We start from the raw sequence: 24,281 nt of genomic DNA, 5'->3' as shown, positions 1-24,281 counted from the left end.
AGAAGAGTAATAGAGGCAAAGTAAAGGACACACTCAATGACGGTGGGGTTTGGAAATTTTAGGGTAGTAACTTAAAGAATGATCTTGTAAATAGTTTATATCACAAGCCAATTTTTCCCAAATCCCCAGGTCTAAAAGAGGGATAATAATCAATACATCTAACACAGTCCTTAGTACATGCAGTTTTGAAGGACGTAATACAATGCTCACTCTGGTTAAGGTATTTTACCACTACAGAGGTGGGGAAACATACAAATTAACTCAATTGGTACCTGATACTGGGCAGTCTTGTTTCAGAGCATAACCTTTAGAATTTATATCAACCAAGGTCCTGACTCTAGGTGCCTATTAATTCCATAAAAACCTTTGATGCCTATTTTTACTAGGTAGCCAAAAAGTGCATTCCCATACTTCTAAAGTTCTAGATGATTATTGGTTCTTGAGAAATCTAACCTAAAACTCGTAAATCTTAAATGACCAGAAAAAAATCGAGCACCCCTGAATTTACAAATTTATCTACCCAGCTAATCTAAATCTTCTCATAGAAGGCACAGGTAGGCCACAGAAAGGAAGTAACACTCCCAGTAAAGTCCATTATTTTAAGGAATTTAGTATTTAAGGCTGTAAGTGCATTATGCCTTTTAAATAGAAAATTAACCACAGCATCGGATTTTCTCTTTAATTAAAACAGCTATTACCCCAGCCAACTGACCTATTGAATTTTTCACACATGAAGGCTTTCTTGGGGCTGCATTTGACTTAATTTTGTTGTGTATGTGAACTGTTGAAACATAAATGTCCTTCCTCCATTCTGTGGTAAATTGGTTCCACATTTAGCTAGTGGTCATTTATTTACAGCAGCAAAACCATTAAGTTGGTTCTCCCAGATTTCAATCACATCTCTAAGACCTACAAACCTATTCATGTGCTGTCATGAGTTCCCTTTATGTCAATTCATGCCTCTTTTTAGTTTCCAAAGTTATTAAGACACCCTGGACTTGCCCTAGGCAAAAGAATGTTATGGGAGATTCAAAATACCCTTCCTTGTCAGTGTCCAATATTTGACTACCTATAGGTCAATAGGACCCAAGAGAAATACTGTAGTAACTATTAAGAGTTTCTCAGAGAAAAAAACTGTTCTCAAAGGCCCTGAACTGTCTTTGAAAAGGCCTGAATATCGCATAGCAGGATACTTTTACTAGTTCAAAAAACTGCAGGGATACCTGGGTGGCTCAGTGGTGGAGAGTCTGCCTTTGGCTCAGGTCATGACCTGGGCTCCCTGCAGCAAGCCTGCTTCTCCATGTCTCTGCCTCTCATGAATAAATAAATAAAATCTTAAAAAAAAAAAAAAAACCTGCAAAAACATCCTTTCAAAATCAGATGAAAACCAGTAACATAACTTGTTCTTTAGAAAAGAAAAAATTCACCTGCTAAAATGACAATCATAGCAGACAGTATGGCCTATGCTCAGAGCACATTTCTTGTGCCAGCTAAACCAAGAAACCTTAGGAACCCCCATTCCCAACCCTTCCCAAACAAAAACTCTAGAAGTAAAAATAGGGTGTCGCAAGATCTCATTTAGAAACAGAAATCCTACTTTATTCCATCACAGAGAGTAAAAGATCATTTGCCATCTTTCCACAACCCTGCAGAAAATATTTTTCCTAAAGTTTTTCTCCTAATACTTGTACTGTAACTTCATTATGACTAGGTTCCTTTGCATTCCTATATACTCCCTTTAGTTTATCCCTCCTGGTCTATGGCAGGGTAGATTTCAAAGCAGCAGCAAAGTTTTTAGAAAACACCCACTTTGACCTGCTTGCAATAGACCAAAATAACTTGCAAGGATAATTAAGTCATTTCTCCAGCTACAGATGCAATCTTCAAATCAATTCAATTTTAATCTAAAAACCTGCAGTTATTTTTAAAGTCTAATAACTCTTAAGTAGCAAGACTGATGATCCTGAAAAAAAGGGGAACATCCACAGCCTCCTGTAACTGGGAGGTGCTTGTTACTCCAGTTCTTCAATCGATAATATATTGGCAATTTTCTCTTAATAAATCTTGCCCATTTTCTCCTGAAGAGAATGTCTTCTCAGATTATTTCACTTGGCATTACACAGCATCCAAAGCCCTTCTCTACTTCAGTCAACACGACTTCCAGAGTTCTACCCAAGATGTGTTGGGAGCAGGGGGGAAGAGGGTGACATGTCAGTCTAATTGTTAAAAACTTCAATTTACTGGATTTTCTTAATACAGTAACTAAATACCACTCAATCTTCAAGGGATACCATTATGAATAAAATATACCAGCTAGTTATGCTTATTTCCTTCCTAGTGACCAATAAACAGGTCCATTCTTCTCATTCACTCTTCAGCTCTTTAGACTTTAACACTTAAGTGAAATCTTGGTAACTATGTACATAAAATCATGCTGAAACAAAATTATCTGTAGTTTTTGGAAAACTTTTTCCTTTACTGGAACAAAGTGTGGAAGCTTCACTGGAAATTCAAGATTTCCAGGGAAAAGACAAACTATCTCTCTCTGAACAGAAAGGTACTTGTGTTTAGTTCAATTCACCAATCACCAAAGCCTAAAAATTGGAAGGGGAGGTACGTGGGTGGCAAGAACTACCATCCTCTTTGATGTATTTAGTCATCAATTTCCACAACCACCTTTGGTAGTCTGAGCAGTTTGACAGTGTGGTTGCCAAACAAAGCAACAATTCCCTATGGAAATTACATTACACCCAACATGTGAAACAAGGAATTCAAGTTCCCAAAACATTTTGACATTATTCATCAGCTAATATATTTTAGGCCCAAGGTTACAAAACTATGCAGTCAAATGTCAAAAACCATATTCAGGTGGACCACCTCATACAGAAATCTTCATGATAGGTAGATGAACACCAGTGCCATTTCTTCAAATTAAGACAACTCTTTAATTCCTAAAATCTTTTAAGAGAAATAATCAGCTACAACTGCAATTGAGATAATATAATCAATACTGCCCATTTTCCCCATTCAGTTCGAGTATCAAAATCCTGAATATTAACTAGCCCTTTACTCTCCTCTCCACATTTCCATACCAGTAACACTTTAAGAAATAAAAGCCCTATCAAGATCAGGTCAGAAGAACTCTCTCAACACCTGGTATCGGTTATCCAAAATAGGTTTAAAAAATCCATTAATTAATCAGAATTATCACCTATTAGTTATCACCAAATATTTTTTGTGTCTTCCAAGCACAAAGCTTAGCATACACATAAGCACACTAGGAACTACTACATCCTACCCAAGCAGGCAGGAAAAGGGACATTGTTACTAGTTTAAAACATGTAAGTACTTATATAATTGACACCTCAAAAGTGTAATTTGGTAATTTCCTAACTTGTATGGTCATTTTTCATCTTTTCTTTCCCTCCATTTAAAATGAACAATTGACTCCTAATTATTTATGAGGTAAACAATGGCACAAAAATCTAAATTCTGCCCAAATGAATATTCTAAGCTGAGAAACGCAGTTAGGAAGCCAGTATTTCTTTCACACCCCAGCTCAACCTATGGAGTTTAATTAAAAGACATTTGTTTTCTCATCCATACAAAATGTTCACAACTCTCACCTCATGGAAAAAAACCAATTAGAACAGACTTTAGCACTGACAAAAACTAGCACTAAACATAAAACACTAAACTAATTGTGGCATTAAGCTTACTCTTAGAGCAAATTTATAAAGTTTTCGGAATATATTTAAGTTACAAGCTATGTAATCTTTTAAAAAATAACAAGACCATCTTTGAGGCTACCAGATTTCATGCCCTTATTCTGAATGTAGAAGAGGTAACTTGCTTTAACATACTTCTAACTTCTCAACTTCTCATAGGGTAGGATGATTTAATTTGTACCTAGAACTAAATTTTCATTTAAAAGAACTTTTATGTTGACCTGGGAATGATAGCTTAGATCAGGAGTCAGCAAATATTTTCTGTAAAGGGACAGATTAGTTTTAAGCTTTGTGGGCTACATGCATCTTTGTATAGTTATAGTTTTTAACCCTTTAAAAATGCAAACGTATTCTTAGCTCATCAACTGTTCAAGAGCAGGCCACAGGCTGAAGTTTGGGGATCTAGAACCTAAACACTCATTTCCAGTGTTCCCTTCCTGAGGCCAGAATCTCCATACCTTTATTTTTATACTCTAATCATTTTCTGAAATTAAGCTTTTCCTCCTTAGTTACAATTTTTCTTTCCTTATATTGATTTCATGAATTCCTCTCACCCTGAAACAGGCTCACTTCAATCAGTCCTCATACCTCTATTTATCTAACCTAAAAATCAAGTAGGATTTTCAAGGTGAAGAGAACACCTCTCCAAGGTAACCTAGGCTGAGCAAAAAGAAACCACCCCAATTCCTAAAAGCTGTCACTTAATATAATCTTAATGATACAGCTTTGACAACTTTGCAAATCAGGTTGATAAATTAGTACACTATAATTACTAGGTCTGAAAATTTGGTAAGCAATCATTTTACAGCTTGTTACTAGATATCCTGTAAAGTGTACTAGTAATCATTCTGGGCTTTCTCCAATTAATTTGGAGATGTGGCTTCTGTTTAGACTCGCTAAACACAGGTAATTTCAGAATTACGGATGTATGGGTTGGAAGCTAAGTATTAATTTACTTTCTTTAGGAAGTATAATTTACATGTACCTGAGAAACCTAGAATTTGCATACCAGTTACTTCAAAGTTGGGAAAGATGGACATTAATATACCTGACTTAAATCTTACCTTGAAGTCACAATCATTCAGGTTCCAGAAGCTTCACACTTCTGTTTTAACCTTTTAATAGCTGTTGGTTCCTTCCACATGTTAGTGCTCTAAGATATGTTTTAAATATCCAATACATTATAGACTTTGTATGCAACTACCTAATGGCACAATTAAATTTTTCAGTGCAATGACCTCTAGCAACAATTAGAAAAATAATAAAATCAGAGTACTTAATATGCCCCCTCCAAACCCATACCCAGAAATAAGCCCCAAATATATTTACAACCATGGAGATGATGTGTCATGCTTCCAGTTTAAAGTACAGTAAAATAACTAGATATATAATACCTATGGCACATTTAAAAATCTTTCCTGATTCCACACAGGTCTCCAAAGACAACTAAATGAGAAACTAGATCCCAATCATTTCAATGCAAGCTGAAAATGTCTTAATATGAACTCTCGCATTATTCCTATGTAAAAGCATCAAAGATAAGTGTTCACTAAAACGTTATATCAGCTACCATTATTTAGAGATGTGTATTAAGGGATTTTTTTTAGTATTATATTATTTTTAAAAAGAGTGGCATTCAGTATGATTAACCTTAACACTTATGTAAATTACTAAGAAATGCCAATTGCCATGTCAGTCCTTGAAATTCATTTTACAAGTTAAAAATTCAGCTTTCTAATTGTAGTAGGCATTATCCCTTCCAAATGTGATCTGATGGCCTGGTTTAACAAAAACTCCACACAGACAAACGCTAAATATAAGGGGCGGGGGGGGATGAAATATGATTACCTTGGAGTGCACACACAGGTCAGAAAACATGTAACGATATATGGGTTCCTATTTGATTGTTTTCATGATTTTTAAGAAGTGAGCATGAAAATAAAATCTTTATTTTCAGTTATTACCCACCAATAAGAGAAAGTTAGGTTCACAGTTTTAGCTCTTGACACAAAGTGAACTAGGAGGCAAATTTACATCCATCAGATACAACTAATGGACCAACTTTTTAAAGTTGAGGCTATCTTGAAAGCTTGCAACATACCAGATATTGCTGTATTCTCTAGTGACAGAATGCCAGCAATGGCTGACACTAAGTAGAACTTGTGAAGTGTTTTTAATAGGTGTTTTCTATATGTTGCTAAAAATCAAGAGGCTTATAAACGCGTTACATGTCCAGAAACAAGTTAAGATACTTGCAAGTCTAACCACAATGATTTAGGAGTGTATGTTGCAATCTCAAGAGGGGTCAATAGTCCATATGGACTAAATTAATACTTGCCTCTGGGTAGCAGGTATGTTTGTAAATATAAAATTATATTAGACATTAGCACCAGTGCAGAACATGCTCAGCATAAGATCCAAAATACCAGCACAAAAGTTTATCCATCATTAAAAACCAATTACCTCCTTCCTAAGATGTCCAACCAGCAGGTAACTAGATTAATAAATCTAATCCAAATGAATTAACTCTGGTACTGTACAATTTCTTTTAGGAGTATATGGGAGAATGAATCAGCTAAATAGCAGACATTTTATGATTTAAGATCTTCAATATTTTAAAACTGGACATTACCATACACAGGTAGAAAATACTGAGTGACAAAAGATCTTTAAAACTGTACATGAAAATTCCTTTCCTGTTTACTAATAAATGTGGCATAAGAGTAAAAAAAAAAGATCCTAAAAAATCTGTTGATAATTCTCTCCATGTATGCTTTAGTAAGTGGTGATGCTCCCATTTAAGGAATCCATTAATCTAATTTTCTAATGGAGGAAGAGGTCAAAGATACTTATCACTTTCTGTGGAACAGTCATCTATCAACTTAAGACCAAAATTAATAGCAATATATGAAATTCAGAAACAGTAAAATTTTTGGTATATTTCATGGATGGTGCTGCTGTTCCAACCTTATAAAGTAAAGCTGTCTGCTTTCCAAATTCTAAAAATTAACATACTCCCCCATCTTACCATACAAACCAGTGCCCTTTGGTTTCTTTAGAAAAAGGAAAGGTTTAAGGGTTATTGATTATGGAAGAACAATTTTGATTTGGGACCTTCCACACACACAAATCATACTGAGTGGCCAGACACTTATTTTACACAAGTTTAAATATTATGCAGTAGCCAAATCAACTTGTTCCACCCACCCTTTGGAGGAAAAAAAAATCCCAACACCCATAAAACTACTTCACTTGATAGGATGTGTATCAACAATAAGTAGCTTAAATTTTCAACAATAAGGTGTCTAGTCTGGTTTTTAAAATGGGAAAGTCACACATTTTAAAAGTAAATATAGTTGAAATTGTGAGTCAATTATAAATTTGAATCTAATGAACCATGCAAGAGCAAGGGTTAATAAACCAATGTGCTTTGAATTTGTTCAAGTACTGATATTTCTGTATATAAAGATTTAGCATATATAACAGCTATCATGAGAAGTGAAAAAAAGATTTCCCCAGAAATGAAAATATTAAAACTAAGTTAAAATACATATAGTATTAGTATTCCACACAGCATAAAATTTGACAAATCAAAGTTTACATGACCCAGCTGACCATGTGTGAAAATGCAAAGCAGGTATTAAAACTGATATTATGTCCAATATTTAAAACCAGTTTGTAATTGGGAGAACATCTAAATCCTTAATTAAAAAACACAAATGAAGTGAAAGCTTTAAACTGGTACACACTGTTCACACCTATATTTCAAGTTTGGAAATGCATATTTGCAAGCAGCAATACAAAAGTATTCATGAAGAATGCATAATCTCTGAAAATTATGAAAACATCCCTGCTACCAATACATTTCTAAATACAAAACTGACTACCATATTGTTACTTCTGTGTAGCGAGAGAAGTTCATTTTCAAAACAGATAAAATTCAGTCTTTAGGTGTGAATGGTATGAATGACAGTCTTTTTTTTTTTTTTTTTTTAAATTCTTAAGTCGTTTGGGATCCTTAAGCATGCAAAACCTCAGATGGGATGGGTCCACAAAGGAACCAGGGTTGTCTTATGGCATCCAGTTAAGCCAGAGCTGGGAATGCCTCAGGGTCATCTACATCAGGAGCAGAAGCACTTGACTGAAAAAGAAACAAATCAAAATTAACAATTCTCAAATCTTGGATTACTAGTGTCTACATTTAGGCATATAACCCTAAAAAATCTTGACATTAAGTACTATGTAAAAATGTGTCAAAGCTTTACTGTTAAGGATCAGGACCATAAATATTTGCAATGAGTCTTGTCCTGAATGTCTGTCAAAACCTAGGACAGGGGATCCCTGGGTTGCGCAGCGGTTTGGCGCCTGCCTTTGGCCCAGGGCGCGATCCTGGAGACCCGGGATTGAATCCCACATCGGGCTCCTGGTGCATGGAGCCTGCTTCTCCCTCTGCCTGTGTCTCTGCCTCTCTCTCTCACTTGTGCCTATCATAAATAAATAAAAATTAAAAGAAAAAAAAAAAAAAAAACCTAGGACGGGATGCCTGAGTGGCTCAGCGGTATAGAGTCTGCTTTCGACCCAGGGTATGATCCTGGAGTCCTGGGATGGATTCCCACATTGGGCTCCCTACATGGAGCCTGCTTCTTCCTCTGCCTAGGTCTCTGCCTCTCTTGAATAAATAAGTAAAATCTTTTTTTTAAAAAAGGGGGGGGGGGGACCCCCTGGGTGGCTCAGCAGTTTAGCACTGCCTTTGGCTCAGGGCATGGTCCTGGAGTCCCAGGATCAAGTCCCAAGGTAGGCTCCCTGCATGGAACCTGCTTCTCCCTCTGCCTGTGTCTCTGCCTCTATCTCTCTCATGAATAAATAAATAAAATCTTAAAAAAAAAAAAAATAGGAAAATTCTTTAATAATATCGTGGGTTTAATTTTCTAATAAATCACACAGGTAGATTCACCTGTGTATGTATGTATGTGGACTTATGTATGTGGATTCTTTTTTAGTATTTTATTCTCCTCACTTGCTAAATAAGAATGGCATCAATTTGAAAGCAGCCTAAGAAACCTATTATATATAATGATTCATTCATCAATGTTAGGAAGGGACCCAACTGCTATTTACAATCAAAGAACAAGTAACAACAAAAATGTATTAAAAGATCCATACACACAACACTGGCCCTTTAAAAAGCCTAATGTTCAGATGAAGAAAAAGAAATCACTCCATTATTACCGGTGACCATTCTATGATATTAAGCTACCACTATAATACACTGACAGATTCAATCAGGTCCCCAATTTGCATATCAGGGGTTGAGAATTCAGGAGGACATCACTGGTTTCCTAGCCAGAGACCATGAATTAACCTAACGCAAAGGTTACTGCTAATATTTTAATTTCAGTCATTAACAGCATATACTTTGGCATCAAATGATCAGAGTAAAAATTTATCAATCACTAGGTCTTCTATCAAAATATTTAAGAACCTGTCATATACACTGTATGAGGCATTAAATTATAAAGAGGACAAAAATGAATCCCAGCTTTCAACACTGCAGTCTAGTTTTTTCTAAAACAAAAAATAATAATCTAGAAAAAGTGCCAATAATCATCCGGTTAGCGTCACACAATTATGCACACAAATACTACACTGATACTCAAAATGTAGCCAAGAGTCAAGGCAAAGGAGGTAGTTGGCATTTCAAGTAGACTTTATAGCTAAAGCTCAAGTTAACTTGGTTCCCTAAATTTCCTCTTCTGTAAAATGGGGATATCAATGTAGTAATAAGAATGAAATGCCATAGTACATAAAATACCTAGCACACCACCATGACCAGCACCAAATACTCAAAAAAGTGAAAATTTAACTTTACTAGCAGCACTACTCAGTCAATTTAAGTGCTTTTAAGCAAAAATACAGCCTAAAATGTAATTTCTTGAAGGTATATCTAACTACTTCTTCCTTCTAATCCTAGCCCCAAAAGGACCCAGGGCACTGATTTACCAAAAGAGGTCCTCAAATTACTTTAAAAAGAATTCTTAAAATTACCTTGTCAGTTCTGCTGCCACGGTTTGGACGTCCACCACGCCCACGGCCACCTCGTCCTCCCCTGCCACCACGTCCTGGGCGGCCAAGGTCTCCAAAATTGATCTCCAGCTGAGACGTTATATCATTTGCTGGCTTCCGGAAATGATGGTCCATAACCGAATCTTCAGCATGAGCCTAAAAATTTAAGAGTAGGTCATGGGGTGATTAACAGGAAAGCAACACTGCAAATTTCTAATTACTGAGGTTTCTCTTAAGAAGACCAAGAATCGGGATTCCCTGGGTGGCTCAGCGGTTGTGTCTGCCTTTGGCCCAGGGCGTGATCCTGGGGTCCCGGGATCGAGTCCCACATCAGGCTCCCTGCAAAGAGCTTGCTTCTCCCTCTGCCTGTGTCTCTGCCTCTCCCTCTGGGTCTCTCATGGATAAGTAAAATCTTAAAAAAAAAAAAAAAAAAAAAAGACCAAAAATCCAATCTGTACTTCGTGAACAAATACAACAAATGATAATTTAAAAATATCAATGCCACTACAGGTAATATGTAAACTTGGAGATCAGCTGTGATCTTAAAGGATGAATTCCTTTCACTTTTCTCTTAACTTTATAAACTATATGAGATATTGGCAAGTCTTGATCAGAGGTATGTAATCACAACCACTCAAGTCTCTAGGGCCCATTTGAAACCTACCAAATCATAATCTTTAGTGAAGTTTGGGTAAGTACATTTTAAATATGTCCTTCAGATTAGATTCCAATGTGAACCCCTGATGAAGACTTTTGTACAGATTGCATGGGAGGTCTGTATCAGTGATTAATACTAAATCACTTTTTGAGTTTTAAAGAAAATTCGGGCTCTGTGCTCTTCCAAGTCTGACTTGGGAAAACTGCAGAACTACAGACTCAAAAGTGAAATCAGGGAACCTTGAAAAGCTATAAGCACAAATAAATCCAAGCCTTAAATATAGCCAGGTAACCTTAATGTCAACATATTTGTGAAATCCAGGTCCTCCTTTGTATTTATATATAAGGTATACCACCCACTCTGTAAAAAAACAAAACAAAAGCCAGACAATTTTACACGGCTTAATTCCTAATTTCTTCCTGTATGTTTGGAATGAATAAATTTTCACCTTCTAGTTCCAAACTTTTCTTATACTACTTTGGAGTGTGTTTTAGTTTTTCTAAATGCAGGTACAATCCTTTTCTGAAGGAATAATGAACATTTTGTTCTTTTAAAATCCTGTAACACCACAACTGTTAATAACTTACCACTCTAAGTACCAATGAATTTTATATCTGCGTCTTCGCCCCTTTGTCTAATATCCAAAATAATTGTCATTCCTTAGTGCTAAGCCAATCTAAAGGCAGTAGATGTTCTTCTTAAAATATCAACTTTAGGGCAGCCCGGGTGGCTCAGCAGTTTAGCACCGCATTCAGCTCAGGGCCTGACCCTGGAGACCTGGGATTGAGTCCCACATCGGGCTTCCTGCATGGGGCCTGCTTCTCCCTCTGCCTGTGTCTCTGCCTCTCTCTGTGTGTGTCTGTGTCTCATGAATAAATAAATAAGATCTTTAAATATATATACACACACACACATACACACACACACAATCAATTTTAAATTAATGTTTAAATGTAAATCCAGAAAACCTGCAAAGTCATTTATACATACTAATTGTTTGCTATTGCAAAACAATATTATCAATTCATTAATTAGAAGCATTTAAGTTTCTAGGAAACAGAAGCAAAAAAACCTAATTGATATACTACTGAAACACCTCAAAGGTTTTATTACAATAATATAGAGGAAGTTTAAATGTTGGTGAACATCCCTTTAAGACAGCTAGTAGGATAAATCTGCAGGTTTTTTTTTCTAGAGCAGTGAATGATAATCAGGAAATAAGAGCTTTGGCTTCAGCTCTGTCAATTAATACCCTAATTCAGTTATTCATAATTTCACATTTTAATTTTAAAACTTTCTAATTATATATAACGGTTATTTCTGAGAAGCTCAATGTAAAAATATGATACCTAACCTGATGTCTACAAAATGCATGAAGAGACTTCAGAGTAATTAATGAATCAAGAAAAATGTATCAGTATTTTGTGTATGTGTCTTGTTTTGGAGAAAAGTTGTCAGGACCTCAAAAAAGTTACAAATTACGCCAAAGGTACCTTAAGTAAATCTTTTCCATATTAACCTAAGCAGTTTAATCATTACTACAAATTAACAATCTCCCCAAGATGAATTTTCATTGTTTCTTTAATCAGGAATACTTTAACCCAGATACACAACTTTATCTGCAAGAATTATAAAAATTTTTTTTAAATAAGCAAAAGCATTCAAATGAAGCAGAATGTCTTTTCCGACACGACTTCACACTTTACAACATATCCCTGTTTATATTATCTTATGGAGTCAATGTTGTTAAAAAATCATTTCTAAACCATAAGTGTCTCAACCTTAATTTTATTTTACAATGTTCCAAGTTTGTTTCACAGCTATTTGTTTAGAAAATGAAGATGCAGTATCTCATTGAATCTTTTAATTATACTACCTTAGTAACATTTCAATTTAACTTTATGATTAGAATCTCCTACTTGCATAAGCCTTAAATGATGTAGCAGTGGGACTTTCCTCTAATAATGTGCTCCAGGGATTACCCAATCAAAAACCACGAACATACCTTTCTCAAGTATTTTCATTAGTAAATTACTTTGCTGGTTCTTATAAGACATCAGTCCTCAATAAGTACAGCATCATTTATTAAAGAGTCTTGATCATTATAAATGACAAAGGCAGAGAGTTTGAAAAACTGAATACTGATGAAGCTACGGTCTTAGGTTAAACCATAGGAAAATGCAAACCTTTCAACAATTCAGTTAGGCAAGATTTTAAAAAATATTATCACAACTTTGAAAAGACCTACCTTATTTCTAAAACACTAGTAACTGTATGATAAACACCTGATTGCTTTCTAGAAAAAAACAACAAAACCACCACATTAAATACATTATTGACTGAAGGACTACCTTTCTTGAAATATATGGTAATGCAGTTTATTTCCTTTTTGAACAACTTATCTACCCCAAATGATCCTATGTAAAGCTTTTATTCTTTATAAACGGATTAGCCATGTTTTGAAAAACTATAAATACCATTCAATAAACATCTGAACATTTTCAGACATCACAAAATTTAATTTTACCTCTTCACTCTTTGATTTATGAAGAACAAATCCCTTCTTCCACTGCCCATCAGCACCTTCATTTGGTTTTCGGATATTAAATTCTACTTTTGCCCGATCCTTATTTTGAATAGCTTTCCACTCATCCAAAGTCATTTCTTTTGGACCCTCTTCCTTTACTTCTTCAACTTCGTTCTCCCTGCGAAAAAAATGTTTTATAGCGGTAAGGGGCTGATAAAATCTTAACTTATGATCAAAAGGAAGAAGTTAATCTTGGCTTGGTAATCTTTAAAAGATTATCCAAGAACAAGAGGATACAGTCTTGTCACCCAATGGTTAACACATAACTTGGTAGAGGCTAGAAATTCAGTGCTTGTTGAATTGTGAAAGCATGGATAACTGAGGAATATACAATTCAACTTCATAAACTATGAAATGATCAACTATCGGTAATAAACAATCTTTATCCAAAATATACATTTCTTAAAATCACACTACTTTAAAACTGTATCCTTATGTGATTAACAGATGACCTAGCTTCTCCTAAAACACATGTAACAAAAATAAAGGCAATCATCTAGGACTAGATGATTGTGAACTAAAATCCATATTTTAGAGTATGAAAGAACTGTTCCGGGATCCCTGGGTGGCGCAGCGGTTTGGCGCCTGCCTTTCGCCCAGGGCGCGATCCTGGAGACCTGGGATCAAATCCCACGTCGGGCTCCCGGTGCATGGAGCCTGCTTCTCCCTCTGCCTGTGTCTCTGCCTCTCTCTCTCTCTCTCTCTGTGACTATCATAAATAAATAAAAATTAAAAAAAATAAAAAATAAAAAAAAAAAAATGAAAGAACTGTTCCTCTAGCTTTTATCAACATTTAACAGCAAACAATTTTAAAAGCCAGGTTCCCACAAATCCAAAATCCTATGTTCTCCAAACTTTCAAGCAACCTGTATATGGACAGGAGAGGCTGTGGTTTCACTGGTTTTGGAACCCTCCACAAAACACAGCAGTTTCAGTACTGAATACTAAATTAGTTATTTCCAAATACAAGTCTCAGGATATAACTATTATACACTATCCTTTTCCCTATTTATAAAAACAAAGCATGGGCCTAGGAATTCATTATTTTAGTCTAATCTCAACTTGCAATTGTCACCAAACAAGTTGTTTGCTATTTTGGGAGCTCTGATTCCTTCCAAAGATAGCAGGTGATTCAGTTAGCCTTACAGCTCAAATATCTGCCTTCCACTCTACTCTTCACCATTTGACAAATTCTATCTTAAAACTTCCTATACCAAGTTTACATTTTACTAATGAGATCTTGGGACTCCTGGGTGGCTCAGAGGTTGAGCATCTGCATTTGGCCCAGGGCATGATCCCGGGGTTCCAGGATCAAGTCCTGCATTGGGTTCCCTGCAGGGAGCCTGCTTCTCCCTCTGCCTGTGTCTCTGTGTGTGTCTCTCATAAATAAATACATAAAATCTTAAAAAAAAAAAAAAAAGATCTTGGCTATCAACATCAAGTCCAACTCTGTCACTTTACAAATGAGAAAACTAAAGATCAAGAAAAGGTCCTACTTACTCCCAAGTCATGACACAGCCAAGAATAGAACTTGGCATACCTTTACCACATCATGAAACCACAACACCTACCTTCAGAGGTTGTAAGGATCAAATGAAATTAAACAGAAGTCCTGGAAACTATATATGAGGGAGTTAATCAAAGTCATCCTGTGCTTCTTAAATCCATGCGCTCACATGCAAGATGCAATGCTATATTTGCATTCTCCCCTACCCTGGAGTAAGACTAGAGACTGCTCTAATATCACCTTGGTCTTTAGCTTAAAAACCCCTATTTCATTCCTGAAATGAATGAAGGATTTATTTGAAATACACTGTCAATATATATCATTTCTTCTGATAAACAGCTATAATCTTTGCAAATCACTCTTAAGGTCACTTAAACATGGGCTTTGTTAAAGGAACAGTTGTGTTGGGCATTGTTAAGTACTTATATTAAGGTTCATTTCAGTCACCTATGACAATTTCATTACCACTAAAAATTATGACTTCATACTGTTTTATATAAATGAATTTATATTACCCCAAGTTCAACATATACTTAATACCATATATTTTTATCTACTCTAATAGTAAATCAATTACTATTCCTTCTTTCAACAAACCAACTGAATGGAATATGGAATAGAATATACTATTACCAGTAATGGTTCACTGTAGGGGTAATTCTTGGAGAAAAAGCAAAGAATCCCCTAATTTAAATATCCTCCAGTTAGGAGTTACAGGCCCTCAATAACTGGTAATTCCATACTTTAAACCATAATATTGTAAGAAATGACTGGCATAGAATTTCTGCCTGGGTTGATGGAAATTAGAGGAAGGCATTAAATCACTTCTACCAGAATAACTTGTTATCATTACAATTCTTCCACCCTTGAATAGAAACTTCAAAACCAAATCTTATACCTAAAAACTCAAAAAATGAAAAGGATTAAGAAAAGAAAAGCCAGTGAATCGATAACATATTCTGGCCTTTTGCTCTCCCCATACATTTTAAAACAAGCCAATAATGCTATGTTCCAAATTCTATGTTGATGGAAAGAAAAAAAATTCCAGAGAAATTTTAAAAAGGTCACATCTTCTGGTTTAAACTGTCTCAGAATAGAATTTATATAAAGTTCAAAGGACTTTGAATTATGTGTTCTAAATACTATAATTTCTCTGGACACCTGGCTGGTTAAGGGGATGCCTGGGTGGCGCAGCGGTTAGTGTCTGTCTTTGGCTCAGGGCGTGATCCTGGGGTCCTGGGATAGAGTGCTGCATTGGGCTCCAGTGCTGCACTGCATTGGGCTCCCCTGCGGGGAGCCTGCGTCTCCCTCTGCCTATGTCTCTGCTCCCCCCCACTCTCTCTCTCACATAGATAGATAGATAAATACATACATACATAAATAAATACATAAATAAAACCTTAAAATAAATAAATACTATAATTTCTCTTATGACAACCATTTGGTCACATTTTTAGAAATCCCCAACTTCAGCTTCTAGTTCCCACTTATTCAGAGTCTGGACAGCCATCGTCACCAGGATTACTCATTACAACTTCTCTCCGAAGTAAAGTATAGCTAAGTAAAATGCAGGACAACTTATTCTTACTCCCAATTCCCAGGTTAAATAGTTAATTTTTGTTCTTATGGCAAACAGGTATCACACTTAAATATGTATTCCTTATCTTTTCAGAGATAACAATGGTATTTTCAAATAGAAATAACCATTCTATTTTTCAAACCGTTATATAGCCCAATAAACTGAATGTGTAAAGCATTCCTCTAAATAGATACTATTTGAGGAATAGGGGTACAAGTCTCCTGTTAAAAGACACCAAATAATAGCATTAAATCTATGTTATTTTCTTGGTAAAAACCCAAACTACTTCCAATGCTATGGAGTAAAACCATACATAAAACCACTACCCGTAAAACCACTTACTTATTTTCAGTGTCTGCAACTGGATGTTCTTCACCTTCAGGTGTTTCCTCAGTCACATTTGATTGATCCAAGTCACTGCAATTATAAGATATTTGTTTCTGAATGTATTTTGGGGACTCTCTAAGGAAAAAAGAAAGAGAAAAGCAGCTAGGTCCATTTACATGTAGCTTAAGGATTCTTTTTACATATTTAAAATCCTCACATTCCCTAAGACCCTTTTCTTACTAAACTTACTTCCCAGTAGACCTCTAAGAAAAAATAATTTAAAAATACATTATGATCCAAACTATAGTTCAAGTATTTGATTTAGAAAGTAGCAGGACAGAGTAGCTTCCTCTAAAACAAAACTTCCCCAGCCTATCAAATTCTTCTAATGACCATAGGGCCAATTGCTACAATAGGAACTACTAAAAGCACACAGAGAATCAGAATACCCAAATAACTTAAATTGTAAGGTTTCAGGAAAAGCTATATAGCCATATGAAAAGAAAAATTCATGTGTATCATAATGTAGAAAAATTTGTCATATGACATATTGTACTCAAACATATCCAACAAGATATTATAAGGAAGTAGCTCTGAGATGAGAGCATTTGTTCTTGTCCTGGGGACAAGTAAAATATAAGAGTTATGCTTAAACTCTAAAACTCTAATAAAGCATAGAATCAATCTTATTTAAAAGTTATTTATTCAGAAAATTCAGAATACCAACGTTAATTCATCTTTGACAGTTCCCCAGTTGTGAGATCCGCTACCTCCACGTTTGTCCTCATGCTTCAGGCCACTGTAATGTGAAAAAGAACTAACAAAACTGAGTTAACATAATACTCTTTAATTCTAGAAACTCAAATTTTGTTTTATTAAAGAAGTAAATTCCAATGTAAAAACAATAAAAACCAATATAAGACTTACGATCTATCACTTCCACTATGCCTATCAAATTCACGTTTGCCACGAGAATCAAATCCATCTCCTCGGCCCATTCCACGTCCGCGGCCTCCTCGACCTCTTCCAAGACCACCACGGCCTCGAATAGGCCGGTCAATAATCGGTCTATAACAAATAAAAAATATATTTCCAAGGTTTTCAGGAAGGGGGGAAAAAAAGAACAAATGCATCCAAAGGCTCAAATGTAAAAACATATTTACTGGCTAATAATTAACAGTTAAACACATGTTTTAGAAAATTTAAAACAGGGGAGCCTGGGCAGTTCAGTCCGTTGAGCATCTGCCTTCAGCTCATGATCCCAGGGTCCTGGGATGGAACCCTGTGTTGGGTGGGCTTCCTGCTCAGCAGGGAGTCTGCTTCTCCTTCTCCCTGTGCCTCTCCCCTTGCTCGTCTCTCTCAAAAAAGTAAAACTTTAAAGAAAAAGAAAACTCAAAACAATCTACTTCTAAACACATAATCTACTTTTAAACACATAAAAGAAATCAGGACCAAACAAGAACATTTTTGTTTTCTCTGAAACTTCACTACTAGTGCCCATAACTTTCCCATGATTATTCATGGTATAATCCAGTAAAACCACTACTACTAATACACTTCAAAATTAAAATAAACACAACTAACATGCATAATATGAGTAATGTTTTGCTATAAATAGTTCCCCAACAGGAAGGGCTCTCCTGCGAACATCTGGGGATGACAAGGAAAAGAAATTGTCCATTCATTCAACTGAAGTGTTTCATTACAAGAAATCCAAGACTGAACACAAAAAACTGATACTAAAACGTTCTTAGTAGAACAATGCATCCACTCAGATATTTCTCTGAAAAACTGATAAATGTAACCAGCCACACTGCTACCTTGCTAATTATGCCCAATTTATAGCTTTGCGTTAAGGTATGACTCTATAAACTGACATAACATGAAGAGATTAAAAAGATCTTGCCTATCAACTGAAAATTCTCCTCCTTCACCCTTTTCTTCAAGTGGCTTTTCAAATCGTCGTTCACGAGGTGGTCGCCTTTCTGGTCTCCTATCAATTATTTTCCCTTCACTCTGCAGCTGTTGATCAGGTCTTCTTCCAACACGTCTTATTCCTGAAATGATAAATAACCTGCATAAGCAAATTATTTTTGCAAAACAAAAAAAACTAGGCAGACTACTAAAAGATGAAAAAAAAAAAAAGCCATTCTTTTAATCCAGTAACGAGCACTTGCTGCTGAAAAAGGCAAAAACTGGGCATCTCTATAAAATATAACAAAGTACCTAAGAAATTCCTATTAAAGACAACAAACTTGTTTCAAACTTGTTTAGTTTGCCAAATCATGCCTCCCCCTACCTGTAACTGACTTGAAAGTCATCAGGGTAGCCACTATTCCCCATCACAAGATGCCAGTGTCTTAATTTAAAATTCTGACTTTTAAGGAATTTTAGGTATATGATACATTTTGGCTTTAAAGATATTAAAAAAGATTAACACCACTGGCCATTCATTAGTAATACCCAAGGAAATCAACATACTCATCAGATAAGGACTCTCAGAAAAAGTGAAGGCCACACTATTTACATGATCTGAAGGAAATAAACTACAGTAAAAAGTGATAATTCTATGAAATTACAAACTGAAAGGAAAACAAATAGCACTGAAGGTTAGATCTCCATAGTATCAAATAACTAATTAACCAGAAAAACGTACTGTTTTCCTCTATTAGTTTTTATATATGTATTCACATGTTTCTACCCATATTCATACACATGCACTAAATAAAACATAATGCTATGCAACTAGAAAATAGTTCAGTTGTTTATTAGAGAGCTCTCTCTTTTTTTTGCTCTAACAGGTAGGTTTCAAAAGAATCTTTAAAAGCCACACACAGACACACACACACGGACCCCCTTTAAAAACAGTATTTAAGCAATAGAAACTTGTGGCACTAAGTGATGGCTGATGCATTTACTGATTTCCCCCTGTATCATTTTTTCCTGTTGGTATCTGAGGCCCACAAAGGCAACCAACATGCATTATCGTTGGCCTGAAGTAAATAAGTTCATGACTGTAAAATTTCAGGTATGTTGTAACTCCCAAACCATAATTTCTTACACAGTCAAAAAGCAGCTGAGGAACCGATTTTATAGCAAGATCTTAAGTTGACTCACTCTGATTCCTTCTAAGAAAGTAACCCATCATCAGTATATATCCCATCATACAGTTGCTTGTAACTAAAGTCAAATGGTAAATATCAAACTGTTAAATGAAATTTTAAGGTCCATTCCACATAAACTCTCAGGATAAACCACAAATATTAGATCTTAAGGCATCTTAAACAAATGTTGTCATAGGTATAGTGTATTGGGGTGGAGCTATGGAACCAGTCCTTACAATGATATCCAAGCCAAACACACCCAAATGAACAATGGCTTCCTTCCTCACCCAATTTCACTATTATGCCTACAGAATCTAAAAAATTTACTAAATAATTTCACCCAATGACTGACATTTAAAAATTCAAGCTTCTCTTAACCTACTTGTATGTACTTGCAAACTCACTGGATTTTCAGTCGATTCCAGGCTTCGGAACAAAAAAAAACAAAATTTAAAAACGCCTTGGTCTACATTTTTAGCGATGACATTCTGTGGTGTCAGTTCTCAAATTCTTCAAATGGACAAAAGACAAACGACAAAACTCCTATCATGTTAAATACTGTATCTAAGGTATGTCTAGCATTTGCCAGGACCTATATTCAAAGGCAAAGATCACATCATCAGGTAGCAATTTTTCCCACTGCACGAAGTGGATAGACTTTTTACAGGTCTACCCTTCTCCAATGCCCCGAACATCAACTGACAGGTAGTAGGGTCTGAAAAAAATCTTTTTCATTCAACACTTCCCTTTTAAGACTATGTTTTATGCAATTTAAGAGCAAGACTGCTATGTATTGCTGATCTAAGGAAGACGTTGATAGCTAATATGGAAGTTTTCCCAAGGAAAGAGTACTAAATGGTGAACTCCATTCTGGTTATAAACTCATATAATAATTCTCCACCTTTGTAATTTAAAATCCTAGGTCCCAGGTTAAGTGCTTACCTCCTCCAAGATGGGCTTTATGATCAAAACAACTGAGGGGTTTAAACCAGGCTTCATGCTTTAAACATTCAAAATGGGTGAAATACATCTACCTGGTACACTTAAGATTTAGACATTAGGCTCAACGTTTTCAGGCACTTTTTTGGATTAATGAGATCAAGGAGGTAAACTTGAGCAAAAATAATTAACACAGGCCTGTGTCCCTTAACGCAGAAATTAAATAATTATTTAGCTGTGCTACAGGTTGCTTTAAAACTTAAGATGACTGAATAGATATTTGGTCTAAACGAAGTATACCCAACTTTCCAACACTCCAACTTCTGCTTCTCCCCAACCTGTAATTCTGATACAAGAATTAATTATTTGTTTTATTCATCATAGGTTCTTCATTCCAAGCATCACAGAAGTTCTGTATTAAAAAAAAAAAAACTTAAGCCAAAACCTAACACAATTGGTGATTCTGAAAATCAGTTGTATGCTACAAAATTCAACTAAAACTAATGAGAAACCACTTCTTTCAGGAGCACGTGGTAATTTCAACTTTAACATAAAAAGGCAACTTTAAAGTTCCGGAGCTGATCGGGTACAGGTTTTATCCTCCAACTGTTTTGCTTTTTTGTCCACACAGAAGGCAAACCAGCAATAAGTGAATGCAGAAATCAACCTCAAGACAACCCCGCGAAGTTTACAGTGACCTCTGGAAACAACTATTACCCGCCAATGAACCCCGACCATGCTTCACGCACATGTGGAGAAAAAAGCTACGGATTCAAAAGCGCTCTGCTGGGGCTAACGTTGTGACAGCCTCTGCACTCAATTCACCACGAGGCCCCGGCCGGGCCACCACATGAAATATTGAGTGAGGGGGTGGGGTGGGGTGTCGGGGAGAGAGGACGAGCTCAGGATTTCCTGCAATAACCAGTCTTCGTTCAGAATTCCCGCTTCTGCTTACCACAGTGTAAGCACATTTGTCTTCTCAAAAGCTTAATTCGCTCCAGCAAGTTAGTTGTTCTTACGTGTTGAAGGGAGGAGAGGGGACTACAAGGCACATGGGGCACCTGAAGCCGTAGCCCACTCCACAGAGCCCAGAACTAGGTCAGGTGCACTCGGACCCCCGGCGTCTCACTGGGGGGTACTCCGCGCCCTCGTGGGACAAGATGGCAGGAGAGAAGCCAAGCGCACCTCAAAGCAGCACGCCGAGAGCGAGCTCCGAGTGGGAAGGGGCCGTGGACCCCACGCTTGCCCGTAACTACAAATGCTTCAGTCAGTGGCCAGCTCGCCCAGACCTCGGTCGCCGCGCCTGCCCGCCAAGGAATCCGGCGGGAAGGCAACAGCCTCCCAGGACAGCCGGCGCGCTCGAGCAGCAGCAGCTTATCTCCGGAGCACGCTCCTCCGCTCAGAAAATGAGGCGGGAAGGGGGTGACTCCAGGAGCCTCGCAGGTGGCTTCAACTTGGGGCTACCACGCTCCCGGCACCTTCGCGGGACCTGGCTTTTGTAGCGTGAGGAGAAATGGGAGGCAATCGGCGGCCAAGTCTCCCGCGGGCCCTCGGAACTCCGAAAGCAAGTGGTAGCCGCAAGTCCCCCTCGCTCCTTCCCTCCATCCCGGTCTCCCCCACCTTCCACCACAGCTTTACCTTCTTTCTTAAGCGCCACGGGCGGCTGCGTCTCCTCTTTCTTGTCAACCACGCCAACGTTGGGGGGCAGCGGGTTCTTGCGGTCTTTCTGGGACTCTTTACGCAGCTGTTTGCCTGCCGCGTTGGAGTTGGTCTGGGCTGCGGCCTGAGCTGCGCTCTTGGCCCCAGGGCCCCCAACGCCGCCCCCGCCGGCTTCTTTTTTCTTGTTCTCTGCTGCCTTCAACACCTCAAAGGGGTCCGATTCGTCGTCAAATAACTGGTCGAATCGGTTGGTGACCACGCAGCCGAAGCCTTCCTGTAAGTGCCCAGGCATGATGGTGGCTCGGCGGCGCGTTCCTCCACGGATTGCAGCGGGCCGCGCCGAGCCAAGAGCGCCTGCTTCAGCTCTTCCCACAAGATGGCCGGGCCGAGAGAGGGGGGCCGGCTTCTCTTCCGGCGCCAGGCACACATCCGGGAGCGGCCAGCGCCGCACGGCACTATGGGGTATGTAGGCCAGAGTCGCTTCTCCTGAGGCGGCCCCCGGCGCCAAGACTACAATTCCCAGGATGCGTGGCGTGACAATTCTTCGCGCGCGCCTAAGAGGCGGGACCTCCCGGAGGGAGTGGAGCGTGCTAGCAGAGGGAGTGGAAGCGCGGTGGTGGGCGGAGTCGTGCCACCTGCTCCAGCCACCCTTAAACTCTCTGGGTCTTGAGCTACACCGAAAACAGGAAAACGTGACGGCGATTTTCGCTCGCGAAAGTTCTCTGTCTCTGGTTTTACTCACCCCGTCTCCAGTCCAGGACTAACTTTCCTCACCTCCGGGGGTGGGTCAAGGTGACTCCAGATTTTACAAACTTCTAGTGCTAGGGTGTTGCTGAGGTACCCCGCGGGCCTCGCGGAGGCAGGTCCAGATCCGTTCCAAGTCCCTAGCTGCCCAGGTGCTGGAGTCGCCCTCTTGCACCGCCAATAATGAATCGAGACTCTTGTGTTCAATGTGAGGAGGAATACGGTTTCTCTCGCGGGGACACGAACTCGGTTAGCAGAATTAATGAGAGACGAGTTGAACTGTATCACAGGGCGGTGTTGCGCGCCTTTCCTGAGTGTTGCGATGGGTGCTTTCATCGCAGCTAACTCCTAACAGTGCGGCACTAACTAGACAGAGGGCAAGCCTCGAAAAGCACTGTTTGTAGGAACACTTTCTGAAGTCAATCCAATTGTCCATTAGCGTCCGGGAAGCCAAGGATTAGGTGTTAGCAAAATGTGCTCAAGAAACGTTTTAAAGCATCCGAGTGTGTAAGGGTGCCGAGGGATGCAATGAGGGTAGGGAAAATATGTCAGCAAATTAATTGCCATTACTAAAAGTATTGATATTAGTTGGGAATATTAAGGTCCAGTAAGGCAATAGATGATGTCAGTGCATATTCAAACATATTTGGTAACACTCTTACTAACTTACCCACTGTTACCACAAGCTAGGGAGTGGGGTAGGACTATCCTTAGCAATTTTTATCTTATGTATAGATCCCTGGTTTCCTCAAACAGATCTTTATGACTATCAAGTGTTATTACAATAAGAATACTTACAGATAAGCCCCATTTAGAGGAATTGTGTGGCTATGAGTTTCTGAGGTTTACTTGTGCTCCTCAGAGAATTTTACCTATTAATATAAAAATAAGAATAAGTTTTGGGGGAAAAGGGGAGAAATTTCGAAGTATTTTCAACTTCCTTCTCTCCCTTTCTTATCTCCTGGAATTTCGGTTAATCTGGGAAAGTTTTAAAGCCCACTTTTTTTTTTTAAGCCCACTTTTAAAGTATACAAATAAAGCTCAAAATGGCAATTCTTTCACATTCACAATCAGTTATTATTTTATAAGTAATTATTTTCACTCATGTTTCCTTCTTCTAAGAAGTTAAAATAGTCCTTAAAAAAAGAAGTTCCTGCTACTCTCCATAGCGAAAAATATCGACTGAGTAAACCTCAAGGGAGGAGGAAAGGAGACTTCTTGGGAGATTTGTTACTCAAAGGCTTGAGTTGTAAAGTGACAAGTGATAAGATACCACTGGTTAGAAATGTAGCCTAAAATATCAGGTCTCTGTAGCAATGCTTGAATCACATATTGTTCTCTGAAAAATATTCATGCAGCTTCACAGCTTTATCTTTAGCAAGCTCT

The 24,281-nt window shown here is 37.7% G+C and overlaps 2 protein-coding genes across 6 annotated transcripts in view; one reads left to right on the top strand and one right to left on the bottom strand.

The window, feature by feature from the left end:
- The window catches only part of IL12RB2 (interleukin 12 receptor subunit beta 2), an 83,073-nt gene extending 73,243 nt beyond the window's left edge, over positions 1-9,830 (top strand). For both annotated transcript variants that reach the window (XM_041770157.1, XM_041770156.1), the window contains one exon: positions 9,700-9,830. In XM_041770157.1, coding sequence (XP_041626091.1) covers positions 9,700-9,754 — 55 coding nt within the window. In that variant the 3' untranslated portion in view covers positions 9,755-9,830. The remainder of the gene's footprint in view (positions 1-9,699) is intronic.
- SERBP1 (SERPINE1 mRNA binding protein 1) lies at positions 7,475-22,553 on the bottom strand. 4 transcript variants are annotated; one of them, XM_041770159.1, is made up of 8 exons: positions 22,131-22,553; positions 18,356-18,506; positions 17,377-17,517; positions 17,177-17,266; positions 16,465-16,584; positions 12,977-13,154; positions 9,774-9,947; positions 7,475-7,869 (listed from the first exon to the last, which is right to left on the bottom strand). In XM_041770159.1, exons 1-8 carry the CDS (start codon positions 22,441-22,443, stop codon positions 7,813-7,815), a joined length of 1,224 nt encoding a protein of 407 aa, XP_041626093.1. In that variant the 5' UTR covers positions 22,444-22,553; the 3' UTR covers positions 7,475-7,812. The 4 variants fall into 4 exon arrangements, with proteins under 4 accessions (XP_041626093.1, XP_041626095.1, XP_041626094.1 ...); XM_041770161.1 differs by having other exon boundaries at positions 16,465-16,539; XM_041770160.1 differs by having other exon boundaries at positions 17,177-17,248.
- Positions 22,554-24,281: the final 1,728 nt, after the last annotated feature.

This window comes from Vulpes lagopus, chromosome 10 (genome assembly GCF_018345385.1).
Source record: "Vulpes lagopus strain Blue_001 chromosome 10, ASM1834538v1, whole genome shotgun sequence".
In the NCBI taxonomy this organism is placed as follows: domain Eukaryota; kingdom Metazoa; phylum Chordata; class Mammalia; order Carnivora; family Canidae; genus Vulpes; species Vulpes lagopus.
The sequence above is the reverse complement of the archived record's forward strand: the minus strand, read 5'-3'. Positions and strand labels throughout refer to the sequence as shown.

Excerpts from the sequence above, each read along its gene's own strand:
- SERBP1 (XM_041770159.1), bottom strand. The coding sequence starts at position 22,443 with ATGCCTGGGCACTTACAGGAAGGCTTCGGCTGCGTGGTCACCAACCGA. Across the intron at positions 17,267-17,376 it reads CATAGTGGAAGTGATAGATC|TTCTTTTTCACATTACAGTG; the intron begins GTAAGTCTTATA and ends CAGTTTTGTTAG. Across the intron at positions 13,155-16,464 it reads GTTGCAGACACTGAAAATAA|GGAGAACGAAGTTGAAGAAG; the intron begins GTAAGTGGTTTT and ends TTTTTTTCGCAG.